The 16,865-nt window shown below is 43.5% G+C and overlaps 1 protein-coding gene across 1 annotated transcript in view; it reads left to right on the plus strand.

Annotated features, from left to right (window-relative positions):
• Positions 1-16,650, plus strand: part of ERCC6 (excision repair cross-complementation group 6) — an 86,266-nt gene extending 69,616 nt beyond the window's left edge. The window contains exons 10-20 of the mRNA XM_008576579.1: positions 766-882; positions 4,246-4,341; positions 6,462-6,677; positions 7,111-7,221; positions 7,661-7,780; positions 8,169-8,263; positions 9,536-9,681; positions 9,768-10,472; positions 13,683-13,887; positions 14,600-14,678; positions 15,795-16,650. Of these exons, the coding sequence (XP_008574801.1) occupies positions 766-882; positions 4,246-4,341; positions 6,462-6,677; positions 7,111-7,221; positions 7,661-7,780; positions 8,169-8,263; positions 9,536-9,681; positions 9,768-10,472; positions 13,683-13,887; positions 14,600-14,678; positions 15,795-16,217 (2,313 nt within the window). The 3' untranslated portion in view covers positions 16,218-16,650. The remainder of the gene's footprint in view (positions 1-765; positions 883-4,245; positions 4,342-6,461; positions 6,678-7,110; positions 7,222-7,660; positions 7,781-8,168; positions 8,264-9,535; positions 9,682-9,767; positions 10,473-13,682; positions 13,888-14,599; positions 14,679-15,794) is intronic.
• The last annotated feature ends 215 nt before the right edge of the window (positions 16,651-16,865 follow it).

Below are 16,865 nucleotides of genomic sequence, written 5' to 3' on the forward strand. Positions count from 1 at the left end.
CCATGGCCTTGGTGTTATCAGCACCGCACTCTCCCGAGTGAGCCACGGGCCGGCCCTATTTAGATCTTTTTTTAAGTATCTATAATTTACTGAATTCTTTGTTTGCCTTTAAGAGAATGGCAGAGGGAGTGGTTTCCTGGGCTGTGGGTCTTTGTCTTTCCCTGTGCAGTTAATACCCATCTCATGTGACCGTGCTCCATTATGGAACTTATGGAACCATATGCTCCATTTTAGGCCAAAGTGACCTTTCATTTCTGGGATCACAGGGCTTTTCTTGAATGTGCTCTTATAGTCTCCAGTGGGCGGTAATCTCTGTGTTTTAGCTGGCTGCTCCCAGTGCGGTAGCTCTCCCCTGAGTTATCTTTTGATCTCAAGTCTTGCAGAGTGGCAGTTCCTTTGTTACTTTTGGAGAATACAAGATTATAAACAGAGATTCGTTTAAAAGCAGTTTTTCCCCTAGACGGTGGTCAAGAACAAAATAAATCCCTTCTTTAGGATTTAACTATATAATAATAATTATGGCAAAGTATTGAGGAAGAATAGGCACAAAATTGTTTTTTTGTTGTACATTTTGGTGAATGAGATTTTTTTTTACTTATAATAGTATTAGGAAAGCTACTGCCCCCTGGAATATATAGAATTTTTACTAGTTTTTATACAACCGTTGACCATTATTTTGTTTTTTAAGCAATGGAATCAATTGAGAGGTAAGAACAAATGCATTCCTTAAACACACAGTAATTTCCCCTTTTTCTCTTATTAAAGGTTAAAACTGCTTATAAGTGTGCGTGTGTCTTGCGAGATACCATAAATCCATACCTACTGCGGAGAATGAAGTCAGATGTCAAGATGAGCCTTTCCTTGCCCGATAAAAATGAGCAGGTTTGTGAATCAGGTGTTAATAAAGCATTCCTAAAGCACAGGTGTGCCTGCCCTTCACTCTGACTTTGCCTTGTGTGACTGATGAGGCTAACTGGTGTGCTCCTGGCGCTGGGGGGCAGCGGGCCCATATCTGCATGCACCCGTCTGGGGCAGGTGAGTCTGCCAGGCAGCCTGCCCTTCACTCTGACTTTGCCTTGTGTGACTGATGAGGCTAACTGGTGTGCTCCTGGCACTGGGGGGCAGCGGGCCCATGTCTGCATGCACCCGTCTGGGGCAGGTGAGTCTGCCAGGCATCTGCCCTCAGCAGGGCTCCTCCTCTAGTGCACAGGCTCTGCTCTCCCTCCTGAGGGAAGAAGTCAGATGGCCGGCTGGTCCTGGGGAAGACTGCGGAGTCTCCTGTGAGAGAGGAGGATATTCACGGGCAGGTACTGAGCAAAGAAGTGATGAGGTCTGACTTAGGAGTGAAAAGGCTCATCCTTTTCAGTTCCATCCTGATGTTCTCAAGTCTTTGTTTTAAATTTTTTAGCAGCTGGTAGGTATAGGGATCTGAACTCTTGACCTCGGTGTTCTAACCCTGCACTATACCCGGCTGAGCTAACAAGCCAGCCTACCCTAATGTTCTGTAATCTTAATAGACAACTGTGTCTTCTACTCGATGCCTAAAAAGTAAGTGCACTATCAACTTTGAATGTTGAAACTTTAAGGGATTGTGGAGATCTGTCACCGAAGCCACTTTCATCCCTGGTTCTTCCCTTCCCCCAAACTATCTCCAGATTTAGCCCTTTATCTCTGTGGTCCCCGAGAGCTCTCCCCTTGATGCTGCTTCCTCAGGCCACAGCCCCCTGAGTGGTCTCCAATTGTTAGCCAGCGCTCTGGTGTCTTTTTTGTCCTTTCTCATCCTCACTCTCGTGTCTGCTTCATATTCTGCGATTTTCCTCAAAAATTATTGCAGTCAAGGACTGTAGGATTAGGGCAATTGTTGGAATCCTGCCAACGTAGCCGATTGTATTGCTAGGACTTGGGCCCATAGACCCTTCAAACCTGTCGTACAGATGGGGTCACAGAACCCTCACATACCAGGCTGGGTCATAGACCCCTCACATGTAGGTCATGAGCTAGGTAATTGGGAAAGATCCCGGAGCCATTGGCAGACAACACAAGCTCAGTCCTCAGCTTCCTCAGCAGTAGCAGCAGCTTACAACAGCAGTAGCCAGCAATACTGAAAGGACCAGGGTCTCAGGAGCTGGGAGGCCAGTCAGTCCTTGTAGGGAAAGTGAAGATAAATGGTCAGGGTCCCTCAGGGGTTTGGAATCTTGCCGAGCATTTGATGTAAATATGCATGTGCACCCAGGTGTTCCTTGGTTATTGTCTACTATAATTGTGCATGTGCACCCAGGTGTCCTGGGTTGTCAGACTTAAGTATAAAGGACAAGTGGCTCTGATTCACAGTGCCCCCGCCCCTGGGACACCCCTGGGGGGGGGGCACAGGGAGGCCGCTGCTGCTGGAGGCTGTTGCTAAAAGCTGCTGTTGCTGCCTGGTGGCCTCCTGCAGGATGCTACGGGAAGCCACTGTTGCCACTGGTGGATCTGCTGCAGCAGAAGCTTCACAAGCACAGACAGCCTGGGGGGGGCACAGCTGATGAGATAAGTGAGGCTATATTTGGGGTGCCCATGGAACAGCCATTTCCAGGTGGTGGTTGTGAAGGGGCTGGAACTCTGGCAAGTCTGCGTTTGCCCAAGGAGCATGTGTAGAGTGACAGGCAGGCCAGGGACAGCAACATGCACATGAGGGTGAAAGACGAGGAGCTGGCTGGGGATACTTGGGCGGTGAGGCAGATGGGAGGCAGTGGGCGAGGAGAGGTGGACTCACTGAGGCAGGTGTCGGAGGAATGAGCTGGGAAGAACCAGCCTGTTTGGCAACCAGGAAGGCATGGGCGGCGGCATCCAGAACATGGCATCAGTGGCATCAGCAGAGGTGCCCGCCAGGCTCGTGCCAGGTGCTGGCTTCAGGAGAGGCTGGAAGTGAGGAAGTAGAGACGGGATGGGTGCTGTTTCCTCAGGGAGTTTCCCCCTTGACTTTTGGAGAGTCTAACGGGTCACTGTCCCCAGGAAGAGCAGTGGGTTTTCAGATCCCATGCAAAGGCTGGAGGGCTGCCCTTGATCCTGCCCAGGAACCTCTTCCTCTGGGAATAAAGGAAATAAGGTGAGGTGGATGCAGAAGTAGAGACATTTTAGGGAGTAAAAACTGGGAATCATGACTGATTCTGGTAGCCTTAGTTTGATTCTCATTGTTTTGTTTTTATTTGTTCGATCATTTGTAAGTAGAGGTTGAGACAGAGGTGGCTGGGTGGTTCGGTGGGTGTCTTGGGGAGCACCAGGAGCCTCAGCTCTGCATTCTGGACTTGTAGGAGGTGTCGGGCAGAGTGCACGTGCAGGACCCCGGGGTGGGAGTGGGAAGTGGCAGGCCACCACCAATGTGAGTCATTCCCTGACACCACTTGGCACTGGCCATAAAGGAATGCAGAAGCAGATGGTTGAGTTGATTCTGCATTTGGAAGTTTACAGGGTAATGGGTTGAAAAGGGTCCGAGTAGTTGGCTAAGGGGTAGCTGAAGGACCATCCATGGGAATATGACTGGCCAAAGAAGAAAGCCAGGCCATGAGATGGCAGTGGTGGACTTGGACAAAGGAGGGGTGAGGGGCAGAGAGCCAGAGAATGCCATGTCATGGAGTGATTAACACAGTTGGGCTGGGAGGGTAGGAGTTGCTGTCAGACACAAGTTTGGTGAACTTGTGGGCCTGCACCATGAGATGGCAGTGGTGGACTTGGACAAAGGAGGGGTGAGGGGCAGAGAGCCAGAGAATGCCGTGTCATGGAGTGATTAACACAGTTGGGCTGGGAGGGTAGGAGTTGCTGTCAGACACAAGTTTGGTGAACTTGTGGGCCTGCACTTAGAACTCCAGGAAAGGGAGTGTTCCAGGCAAGGTTGAGGTTTCTGGTCAGATCTGTGGAGTGTGGGCAAGGGTCACGGAAGGGGGGACGGTCTTAGCATATTGAGGCTAGGGAGGAGGATGTGCATACCTGGGTCCTGGACTTGCTTGTGTCTTCAGGATCTTCAGGAGCAGTTGGCACAATGGGGTGGGGACAAGGAAGTGGGTGAATGACAGAAGTGGAGGGACGGGGGTGAATAACTATGCTCTTTGTTCAGCTATGAAAGAGATTGTTGTCATGTTTTAATAAGAGGTGCATTGTTAAAATTGCATACATTGTACCCTAAGAAATTTTGTTGATATTTTAGTTATTTTATTCTGTTAAATTTTTACTTTTTTGAAATTATGGTTTCTTTTCTTTTTTTCCCTGTAGGTCTTATTTTGCCGTCTTACAGATGAGCAGCATAAAGTCTACCAAAATTTCATTGATTCCAAAGAAGTTTACAAGATTCTCAATGGAGAGATGCAGGTCAGCTAAAGAATTAGAAGCTGGACGAATGAGTTGTGGACACAAGGAAGTGGGGGAGGAAAGGAAACTAGTGTGCAGAATGTGCCAGGGTTTCCACATAATGTCATCTCAGTTCACTGGAATGCAGTCCCGTATGGTAGATGGGGAGTCACAGCTTTCAGCTGGAGATGGGTGTAGAGGAGTTGGGTAACTGGTCAAAGGTTGCATAGCCATGAGCTGCGAGTGGAACCCAGATGCAAGTGTGACCACAGGCCGTGCAGTTCCTGTTACTCCCTGGGTCTTACCTGGCAGGTAGTGGGTGTCAGGTAGATACCTGGGTTTTCCCAGAAATTGTGACCAAAATTATATATTAAGAGGAGAGGATTATGAGGACTTATAAGTTTTATCAGCTTCTTAAAGGAGTGAACGCCATACCCCTATGAATAATGTACCACTACGATGTTAGAAACCAGAAATAATTCTGGTTCAAATGTCCCTGGCTGTAATTCTTATCAGCGTNTAAAGGTTGCATAGCCATGAGCTGCGAGTGGAACCCAGATGCAAGTGTGACCACAGGCCGTGCAGTTCCTGTTACTCCCTGGGTCTTACCTGGCAGGTAGTGGGTGTCAGGTAGATACCTGGGTTTTCCCAGAAATTGTGACCAAAATTATATATTAAGAGGAGAGGATTATGAGGACTTATAAGTTTTATCAGCTTCTTAAAGGAGTGAACGCCATACCCCTATGAATAATGTACCACTACGATGTTAGAAACCAGAAATAATTCTGGTTCAAATGTCCCTGGCTGTAATTCTTATCAGCGTGTGAAAGGACTTTCTATTCCTTCCAATGTTAAGAAAGCTGTCTTTCTACTATTGTCCAGAATTCAGAAATTGCTAGATAGTGTCTTCTCAGAAAAACCGCATTATATAAATAAAATGAATGTGATAGAATTTGTTTTTCTGGAACACCTTTCCTGCTGTGGAGTGTCCCCAGACACTTTAAGTGAGAATGGGCTGCTGGTACTAGACAACTGATCGAAACGTACTGGGCCAGCAAAGTATGTGTGCTGGGAGCTGGGCATCACGGTACTCACCTGGTGTAGGCTGCCACTGGCCCAGGGATTCTCCAGGGCCCTCTTGAAAATGTTTTGGTGAGAATTAAAGCCCTTCCCAAAGTAAGAGAACATATAGTTAAATTTCAGTGCGCCCTCTTTTCATCTGTATTACATCACTGTTACAGGTGAATCCACCACTGTGTAGTCTAGTGGAAAATAGCTGTGAACGATAGGGCCTATGAGAATGAGCCCTGCAGGGACCGATGGTCCTGTGCAGAATGTAGGGGGCAGCCCTGGTCTGCTAGGGCAAGCACACTGAGGAGGAATCATTTTCCTGAATTCTTCTGTGATAACATTTGAGCTACTGGCAATGCTCGACACTAAGTGTGGGTTTGTGTTTCTTCAGCGCCATACTCTCCCGAGTGCGCCACGGGCTCGGCCCGATTTCTCCAAATTCAAATTGGTATGACATTTCTGATCTGTATTTAAAAGGTGACTCAGTTTCTTATATCAAATGTGTAATACTATGTACTGCATACCTTTTTTTTCTCGTGAGGTGAAATGAATTATCAGTACTTGAATATGACCCATAGAGACAAGTTTAATCCAATAGAATTTTTTTGTTTCTCGGGCCAGCCTGGTGGCGCACTGCTACAGTGCACCGCTTGGGAGCTCGGTGGCGCTCCCACCGAGGGTTCGGATCCCACATACAGACCGGTTCCCGCTCACTGGCTGAGTGAGATACAGGTACAGCGCTGAGGGTTGCGATCCCGTTGCCAGTCCCGGTCCGGTACGGGTGCGACACTGAGGGTTGCGATCCGTTGCCGGACACGAAAAAAGACAAAAAGGAAAAAAAAAAAAGAATTTTTTTGTTTCTAGAGAACTTGTTCTATCAGGGAGAGAAGATGAATGAAAGTTACTTTCTTCCAGCTCCTAAGAGTGCTGTGATTAGGGGAAACTAACGAGCTGGTGAAGAATTCTTTTTTAATCTGTTACACACTGAACAGCCTCCTTCCCCTTCTTCCTGAGGGAATATTATTTTACGTGGGGTAATCTGAGTACACCTATGTTCTTTTACACCACAGATTTTCTCTGGACTTACAGCTCTAAGAAAAATCTGCAACCACCCTGATCTCTTTTCTGGAGGTCCCAAGAACCTCAGAGGTCTTCCAGATGATGAGCTAGAAGAAGATCAGTTTGGATACTGGAAACGTTCTGGGAAAATGATTGTTGTTGAGTCTTTGTTGAAAATATGGTACAAGCAGGGTCAACGAGTATTGCTATTTTCTCAGTCAAGACAGGTGAGCGCACAAACTTCATACAGGAAACAAGTTTCTTCTCTGTGACTTGTGACCACTAATTCAAAAAACAAGCTATGATCTAGAATAATAATTCCAAAGCAAGTCTAACACTGACACTGAGGAGGCAGCCTGCAGATCTCTTAGGGAGTTTGGATCTTTCTCTAGAGATGGTGTTCAGAAGTTGGCTTATAAAAAAACTCACCATGTAATTTTGGTGTGCAGGTGAGTTGGGGCCTGACCTCAGGCTACTCACAAAAGTTATAAGGAAATCCTAAAAATACACTTGTTATAACAGCTATATTCTGCCTTAAATCAAGAAACCCCTTTTGAGATAGGCCCATTGGGGAAGGTGTGACCATTTACACAAATGTAGAAGCACTCATTGGGAGTGTGTATGTGATTTGTGAACTCTTATCTCCCCACCCCCAAGTAGATGCTGCACATTCTTGAAGTATTCCTCAGAGCCCAGAATTATTCCTATCTCAAGATGGATGGTACCACTACGATAGCTTCAAGACAACCACTGATTTCAAGATACAATGAGGTAACAAGCAAACATAACAGAGAAGTCCAGCAGTGCTGCTGTATGTGGAGGGAGAGGAGCTAGTGTGTCCACACCCACACCTGACCCAGCATGCTTACGTCAGGGGTTGCGTAGCAGGTGAAGGGGAGCTTTTTGCTTTAACTCTATGCGCTTATGGATTATTGGTGTGGGGGAGGTGCATGCGTGTGTGTGCATTTGACCAAAGAATGAGTTTCTCTTGAAGACTTAATTTTTAATTATTGCTAATATAATAATATTAAAAATTTAAAAATAAGAAGTGTGAGACGAGATGCTAATTCACCAAAGGTCTCTAGGACATAAACAATCCTTGTGTTGGGAACAGCCCAGTATTTCCACGTGTGGCATATGTGAGTGCAGAGGTGAGGCGCTGTAACTAGTCTTAGGTATGCATACTAAGTGCTGTGTGTCTTGCCCCTAGGACACATCCATCTTTGTGTTCCTTCTGACTACTCGGGTGGGCGGCATAGGAGTCAACTTGACAGGGGCAAACAGAGTCATCATCTACGACCCTGACTGGAACCCAAGCACAGACACGCAGGTCAGGTTTTTACTTTTAAAAAAGAATGTATTAGTAGAAATATAGTTTCATGGTTAGCACTGGTGATTGTCCTTTGATATTCTAGTTGTCTTCACCATATGGGTCGCATTTTGGTTGTTTCCTATTCTTCGACATGAAAGAGAGTCTTCAGCAGTTTATCCATTGGCATCCGTTCTTAGATTTGGGGTAAAAGGAGCATGCAGTTGCAAACTTTTTTTTCAGGCAGAGATGTCTCGGTTCTATCTTGGTCAACTGACTATTTATCTTCCTTCACAGGCCTTAGGTATACTTGGCCTTAGCCAAAATTCTAACTCTGGGAATCTTTGTTTCTTTTGGTTGGCACTTGTCATGGGAAGGGCCCTTGTTGAGACGTCTCTCTCTGCCATAGGCCCGGGAGCGAGCGTGGAGAATTGGCCAGAAGAAGCAGGTGACCGTGTACAGGCTTCTGACCGCAGGCACCATTGAAGAGAAGATCTACCACCGGTCAGTGTGGGCAGTTGCCCGCTCCTTGGCTCTGTGCACCCAGAGTTTTGACCAGGGAGTTTTTTAAAAGTGTTATTCTAGCAGGTTTTTCCATCTTAGAGTAACAATTGCTATAACTTAAGGGATATAATTTTTTGTTTTCATTTTGTATTTTTTACCATTAAAATAAGCTTAAGTGGCTTATTGTGAGTTTTTCAAAAATGTCTTTGGAGGCAATAATTTTTTTACCTTATTCTACTTCAAGAAGCACTTATGTGTAAACTTCATATTAATTGTTATCTGAGACATTCCTACCTACTATGGTATGCCTCTTTCTTTCAGAAAAATTTAAAAAGTGACAAGATAGAATGTCCCCATATTGGCATTTATACACATCACCCAGGTGTGATCAGTGTGGGTGTCTGGTGGTCTTTGGCTCATACACTCTTAGAGGTTGGCAGGGCACCCATTTCTTCCTCCGACTTTCCATAGAATGACTAGGGGATTCTAGGCGATGGTAACTTCAACAGCAGAGCCAGGATATGACAGCTCCTCCCCTTCCCCCACCAGAGACTTTGTTCTTGAGCCCATAGCCCAGCTCCTAAAGGGAGGTTCCCTGCTCTCCACCATGTGCTGGGCAGTGCGTGCAATCTTACCTGTTCTTCAAGGGCCTGTTGAGAGGGCTGGAGACAAGTTGAATGCTGTGAGAAGAGAGCTTCCTCTTAGAGTTACACACTTTAGCCTGAAGAATCAGTAACTGCGAGGGTGACATTGCTGCTTTGTGGAGATTGCTCTGCGAGGGCAATGATGTTGTGGTACTTTAGCAGAGTGTGAAGTAGTGGGTGGGACTGGGGAGAAAGGAGGTCAGAATGGAAATATCGCAAAGTGAAGGTAAGAGAGTTTCCCGAGCCCCCATCATGGAATGGTCCTGAGTGGGCAGGGGACCTTGGTCCATGAGGCAGGGAGACCACCTCCTTCCCACTCAGAGGCTGTGAGTTATGTGACTATGTGTGAAAAGGTGTTTCTTGACATGCGATGAATCTTGGAGGTTGAAAAAGCTCCTTAAGTATAAGTAATAAGGTGTTATTTCTCATTTAAATTTTGTAAAATGTGGGAGGCCAACTAATGTATTATGTACTTCCAGAATTATAATTTTCCAAGGCTGAAAGTTTGGGGGATTATTTAGCCATTTGTGCAGCTGCAGATATCCTTTCTCTCTTACATTGTTTTATAACTTGACCTTGAGGTAGAGCTAAACTTTGTTTCATACCACTTTAATTTCTATCTTTCTAGGCAAATCTTCAAGCAGTTTTTGACAAACAGAGTTCTGAAAGATCCCAAACAAAGGCGATTTTTCAAATCCAATGATCTTTATGAGCTATTTACTCTGACTAGTCCTGACACATCTCAGAGCACTGAAACAAGTGCTATTTTTGCAGGTATTATGTAAAATGATCTCATTTAACATAATAACTTACATAAGAATTATGCAATGTAATATTAGCTGTGGTCTTCCCCTATATAGGAACTGATTCAGATGTTCAGACACCAAAATGCCATTTAAAAAGGAAGACTCAACCAGCCTCTGGAACAGACCATGACATTCTAAAATGCAAAATGTTCCCTGGTTCTGATGCATCTACACATGATGCCACGTCATCTGAGGGGAAATCTAAGGCCACAGGAACTGAAGTAAATGCAGTAACTTCTCACCAAAGCGATCCTTTGAAAGCTGACCCTCACACGAGTAGTAATGTGCCTGGCAGTTACAGGCTTGGAGAAGAGGCCAGCGCGGTGTCTAGACCAGAGGGGTCATCGGTGATGAGTGAAAAGGGGGAAAGTTCAAATTCTCCAAGAATCAGCACAGTGTCCATGCCACCTGTTGAGGGCAGTGTTGATGAAAGGCACGGTCTTTCTCATGAAAGAGAAGGCTGCCAGGTTCAGACAGAGCCCTTTTGTGAGAGAGAGCAGATGGAAAATAACTTCTGTAAGCACAAGTCAAAAACAAAACATCATGGCATGGCAGCAGCAGAGACCCTGCAGAAACACCTGAGACCAAAGCAAAAGCCTCAGAACGCTAAGCATCGCAGGGACGCCAAGTTTGAAGGAACCCGGATTCCATACCTGGTGAAGAAAAGGCAGTTCCAGAAGCAGGACAGTGCAGATGAGAGGGAGGCCAGGAAACAGAGCACTGATGATTATGTTCTTGAAAAGCTTTTCAAAAAATCAGGTAATCCTGTTGCTGCATCTGCCACAGGGGTACTGGGTCAGGAGGTGAGTAGGCTGTTTCTAGCAGGAGCAGCCTTTAATTGACTATGCAGAGTGAGCTCTCAGCCAGAAGTGTTTTTCTTCTAAAAGTCAGGTTTGAAATGTATTGACATTTTGAAAATTGTATTTACCCCTCTTCTGAAGACCTAGAAGAATTTGAAACTTTGGAAAACAATAGTAATTGACTTATAACTGCTTCAGGAAGGATGCAATGCTTAAAATAGGTGCACACTATGTGAACATTAATAGGCAGGTTCTTTGCATGCTGTATTTACCTGATTTTCCAGCCACGGGAGATTACAGTTACAGATCGGGGGAAAGAGACAGGAGGATGGCTAGCGGCAAACATTCTACAGGTAGGAAAGCTGATAGCCATTCTCAAGGGAGCAAAATTAGGTGAAGTAGACTCAACAATTGCTCAAGACTGTGGAGGACAGATAGCCCCGCACAGCTTAGTCCTCCCAGGGGTATTATCTTGCCCCACCCTCAGCAGTCACTGTGTTCACAGTGTGATGGCCTTGAGTTACCAGAGATTGCTGTTTATGGTGCTGTTCAAGAAGACAGATTTGTGTATGGCATTTCAGAAAGACTTTAACATGGTTAAATTTTTTTGTTAATTTCTTGTTTTAAAATAATTTCAAACTTAAAATAAGTTTGAATAGTACAAAGAACTCACCTACATCCTTCACCCCGGTTACTAACATTTTTCAGCATTTACTCTCTCATTCACACACGCACATACATACGTGCATACATTTTTGGCAGGAATACCACAGAGATGACATTGCAGCTTACTCAGTGCATCTATTCAGAGACATGTTGTTCTTTTGTCCTATTACTGGTGAACTTTTAAGATTAAGCTGGGGTCTGCCAGGTTTCTCAACTCTAAAGTTAATATTTTTCCCTTTGTAATTAGTACGTACTTTGAAGTATATTCTTTGAGACTATGTAAATATCCTGTCCCTCATCAAGCTTTTGTCCACTGGATTTAATGTCTGTTGATAATTCTTTCCTTCAGTCAGTTATTACTATAGGGCTGCCAAATGGTGATTAACATTCTACTGTGAGGAAGGTTTTTCTCCTTTATTTATTTATTATTTATTTTTATATCAATATGGACTCATGGATTCTCTTTTTCTTTATGACTGTAATCCATTAGTGTTGTTATTGTGATACTCACATTGTCTTAGGTTTGCCTAATGGGAGCTCCGTTAAGCTGACTCCTTTGTTCCTCTGATGTGTCCCCATTATTCTTTGAGCACCTCCTTCCTGGCACACCAAGATGTTCCGGGCTCAACTCATTTTTTCTACCCCAGCCCTGGAATCAGCCATTTTTCCAGGGAGCCCTGGAGAATGGTAGTTAGAAACTAGGATATGGGTTCTCAGAGTGTTCGTGGTTACTGGCATGTCACTGCTTTTCTAGTGAACAGCTAGGAAATAGATGTATGTGTATATGTATGTATGTGTGTGTGTGTACAGCCAAACTCATGGTTTTTACAGACGGACACAGAAACAGATGTACGTGTATATATTTATTTGTACCTGTGTGTGTGTATATGTGTACACATATGTACACACATATATGTATACATATGTACACATATATATGTATAAATAAATACATATATATACATGTATATTCTAAGGAATACTGTCGTTAAAAAAAAAAACCTCGAAAGGAAAATTTTACTTTTTCATTTTCAATTTCACATGTCTCTAATTGATTCCCTTTTTCTAATCACACTAGCAAATGTGAAATAAAATATTAAGTATTAGAGATAATGAACATCTTTTACATTCTTAGCGGAAATAACTTCTAGTATTTACCATTAAGTAAGATTCTGGCATTAAGACTAAGGTATATGTTTTATTATATTAAGGAAATATCAATTAATTCTCAATTTCTTGAGTGTTATCAGCAGGCAGGAACGTTGAATTTTGTCAAAGGCATTTTCAGCATCTGTAGGAATATCATCTGTGGACATGATAAACCATATTAGGTTTATTATGTGATGGTTTTCCTAATACTGAACCAACCTTGAATTCCTAAAATAATGCCACAGTGTGTTATTTTCTTTCTTTGCTGTTAGATTCTGTTTATTGACATATTTAGTATTTTTCATTGATGTTCATTAATGATATTGGTCTGTAGTTTTCTTTGTAATATGTTTATCAGGTTTAGTTGTCAGTGTTGTACTTATAGAAAGAATTCCTTCTCAATTCTCTGGAATAATTTGTATAGCATTGGGACTATTTGGTCTTTGAATATTTGTTAAAATTCTGTGAAACCATTTGGGCTTTTTTCTAAGGTAGTTCCTTGATAACTTTCTCTCTTCTGTAGTTACTGGTCTGTTTTCCTAGGAAAGTATGTATTTTGCCTAGCTTTCAAGTTTGCATATATATCTACAAAATGCTTTTTTAATGATTTTTTAAAAAATTCACTTCTGGTTTAAGGTGATTTCCCCCTTGTCACTTATAATTTCATAAATTTATTTTTCCTTTTTTCTTTGATTAAGTTAAGCTAAGTAGGTTGGTTGTTTTGTGATTCTTTTTTTTTTCTTCAATAAACCAGGATTTGATTTCTTGATTAGATCCACGGTTCTCTACTTCATTAATTTTTGCTTTTATCTTTATTACTTTCTTCCATCTGCTTTTTTTGTGTGTGTATTTTAGTGGGGTTTTTTTCGGCTTACTTGAAAATTTATTTTTATTTCATTTTTATCTATTCAAGTTTTCAAGGCTATGCATTTTCCAGTGATGACTGCATTAAATGTATCCCAGTGATTCTGATATGTAGTGTTTTTATGATCATTATTTTTAAAAAATTTTATAACTCTGGTTTTATTTTTTCCTTCACTAAAAAGTTTATTAATGTAAAGTTTTTGCTTCCTTTCCAGGTAGCAGGGAGGAGTTTAAATGTTAATGTTGTGATTAAAGCCTTGTGCTTCAATTATTATAAAACAGGGATAATTAATAGTCTCTACCTCACAGGTGGTGAGTATGCATAGAAACAGCATTAGTGAAGTTCCTGAGTCATAATGGCCACTTGGTCAATAACAGCTCAAATTGTTCATTATTTCTTGTCTACCACACACTAGGCTATTATAGAGGAGAAAAGTGTCTGCTCTGCAAACTGAAATATCACTTTTGCTGTTTTCTTTGTTCTTGTTAGTCGGCGTGCACAGCGTCATGAAGCATGATGCCATCATGGATGGAGCCTGTCCAGATTACATGCTGGTGGAGGCAGAAGCCAACCGAGTGGCCCAGGACGCCTTGAAAGCCCTGAGGCTCTCTCGGCAGCGGTGTCTGGGAGCAGCATCTGGTGTTCCCACCTGGACTGGCCACAGGGGCACTTCTGGTGCACCAGCAGGAATAAAGTAAGAGATGCTGCCTTGCCGTGCTTGCGGGAGGCCAAACAATTAAGGCTAGAAGTAAAGTCATGGCTGGTGTGGATGCTTATCCTCTTGTTTATTCACAGTAATCTCAGGGTGGGATTGTGTCAGCCAGATTTGGGTGACTTGGGGAAATACCATTGTAATCTTACCTTCTGCCTCACTTTCTTCCCATTTTCCATAGTGAGTTTCCAGGGGAAGGAGAAGTGAACAGTTCTGTTTGAGAGATGATGTCGTTAAAAATAGTAAGAGATACAGAGTAATGATTAAATTTTAATAAGATGACTAGCCAGTTTACAGCAATCAGTAATTACTCTGCTGTGCAGTATGGTCTTTTGGAATAATTTTCCTGGCTGGCTGGTAACTCACTTGCTTAGAGTGGGGTGCTGATGACACCAAGGCCTGAGGTTCAGATCCTAGTACCCGCCAGCCGCCAAAAAAATAATAATTTTCCTACCTGGAATTTGAAGGTTTTGAATGAGGATAATGAGTAGTTCTCATTCTGAGATGCGGCAGTTACTTCACAGGCGAGTGAAGTGGAGGCTTCGAAGGGAAGGGGAGAAATGGCGTGACTGTGAGAGAATGACCATGCACGTGAAAATCTTCCCAGGAAGAGGTTAGCCGTGGAGAGAGAATTTTGATCTCCAGGTCACAAAAGCAAGTGTTTTTATCTACTCTGATTCTTTCCCTCATTTAGGAGTAGGTTTGGTCAGAAAAGGAATTCCAGCTTCTCTGTGCAGCGCCCTTCTTCAACATCTCCAGCAGAGAAATGCCAGGTAATGTGATAGCCTTTTTGCTTTTCAGGGTGAGACTTGCTTGATTGAATTGCCATGAAAATTTCACCCGATTCCAGATGTGAAGAAAATGGTTTTCACTGGTATAATGATACCTGATATTTGTGTTGGATGCTCTGACTTATGGTGTACTTTCATTTGAATCTAAAAGGACTAGCTGACTTCCTAAAAGACAAGTCTTTAACCCAAGATCTGTAGCAGTATTGCCCTTAGAGTTGATAAAGGGATAGGTGTGTTGCTGCCTGTACAGTCGGCCCCATCTGGAAGGGAAGTGCCAGTTCCAGAGACCACTGCCCTCTAGAATGAAGGTCCAGAAAACTGCCTTGAATGTTGCCTGCAGTTTACCAGCTGCTGGGGCTGAGTGCCCATCTCTCCCTGTTCCATGACACCCATGTGCCTTGAGTGCTTCAGTGGCAGTAAAAGTAGGCCAAACCCCACCACTCAGTACTCTCTTCAGTCTTTCTGGTTAAGGGTAATGTTAATGAGAAAACTTGGAAACTCCCACGTTCAGACTCCAATTTTAGATTAATATGAACACATTTAGGAATAGAGAAACTTTTTGACTTCCCATGTTATCCAGGAGGGATTTGAGGCCCTTTCAAAGTTGGATTTGTGTTGTTGTTCATGATGTATAAGGTGGGAAGGAGTAAGAAGGTTTAAGAGTGGAGAAAAAGAATTATAGCTGTGATATTGTTCCTCGTCGCATAGTGTGTGGATCAGGGCCCACTTGGGAGGAAGAACAGGAGAAGCCCCAGGCACCGGCAGCAGCCTGGGCTTCCTGGAGCAGGTTTCCCAGGAACCTTGCCTAGAAGCCAGCCTGTCCACTCTGCCTCCCCTCTGCTTTCACCATGCAGGATGGTGACCACGGGGATGGCTTAGTTGGCCTTCCCTTTTGTTTATTTTCTTAAGCGTTCTTTAACGATGGGTAGATTTAGATGTTTGACCCTCCCCCCTTTCCGTTAGATGGGGCCTCATTCTCTCCCCATCAACCTCATCTGGGCACATGTGCTATTTTGTGTTCCTTTAGAGCCTTTGGGGAAGGAAGTGGGGCATAAACTAGAAATTACATGTGTCATTGCGGTGGTCTTCTTTCTCCAGAACAGTGTCCTGAAAAAAGAGGGGAAAGATAACATGCCTCAGCACTTTAGTGGAACAGCAGAAGGTGCAGAGTCTTCTTCTGGGGCCCTCTGTTCATCCTCACTCCTGGCTAAAATGAGAGCTAGAAACCACCTGATTCTGCCGGAGCGGTTGGAGAGTGAAAACGAGCCCTTCCAAGAGGCGAGTGCCCCGCTGCCTGCCACCACGGAACACGACGACCTTCTGGTGGACATTAGGAACTTCATCGCTTTTCAGGCCCATGTGGATGGCCAGGCCAGCACTCGGGAGATACTGCAGGAGTTCGAGTCCAAGTTATCCACGTCGCAGTCTTGTGTCTTCCGAGAACTGTTGAGAAATCTGTGCACTTTTCATAGAACTTCTGGTGGTGAAGGAATTTGGAAACTCAAGGCAGAATACTGTTGATCAGCCTTGCTCCCTAAACCTTCACTTCACTGAATAATCAGAATGCAGTGGGAATTTCTGATTATTAATCCCGTTGTTGATGGAAGTTGGCAGCACTTGATGTTTACTTTGAATGATGTCTACCTCATGGTTAACACTTTAAGGAAGAAGAAACTCTTCTCTGAAACGTCAAAGTTGTAATAATGCTAACTAAAGGACAAAACACTTGGATTGATTTTTTTCTTTTTGGCGATATGAATTGAATTGTGTTATAAAATCAGGGACCGGACAGTTACTCCTTGGAGCACATTCATTCCTTTACCCAAAAGATGCTGTCAGGGAGCACATCTAGAAGTTTGCAGAACAGAAATCTCAAGAATTCTTTTTATTGGTGCTAAAAGCAGGTCTTTTATTCATTCAGATCTATTCAATAAATTAGTTCATTAATATCTGATAACAGTGTTATTTTGATGTGTAACTTTTAAACATTTAATATTATCATTTGCTACCCCCCAAAAAGGATCATATATGTTATGTTTTGAGTCATATTAATTGCCTTTAAACAGTCCTCCTCTAAGGTACTATTAAATTGGCAGGTGTTTTTATTAGTAAGGCATGAAATAGTGTGGCAGTAAATGACGAAAAACATGTATTTGTGGAAAGTTGTAG

Source organism: Galeopterus variegatus, unplaced genomic scaffold, assembly GCF_000696425.1.
Source record: "Galeopterus variegatus unplaced genomic scaffold, G_variegatus-3.0.2 Scaffold1369, whole genome shotgun sequence".
Classification (NCBI taxonomy): Eukaryota; Metazoa; Chordata; class Mammalia; order Dermoptera; family Cynocephalidae; genus Galeopterus; species Galeopterus variegatus.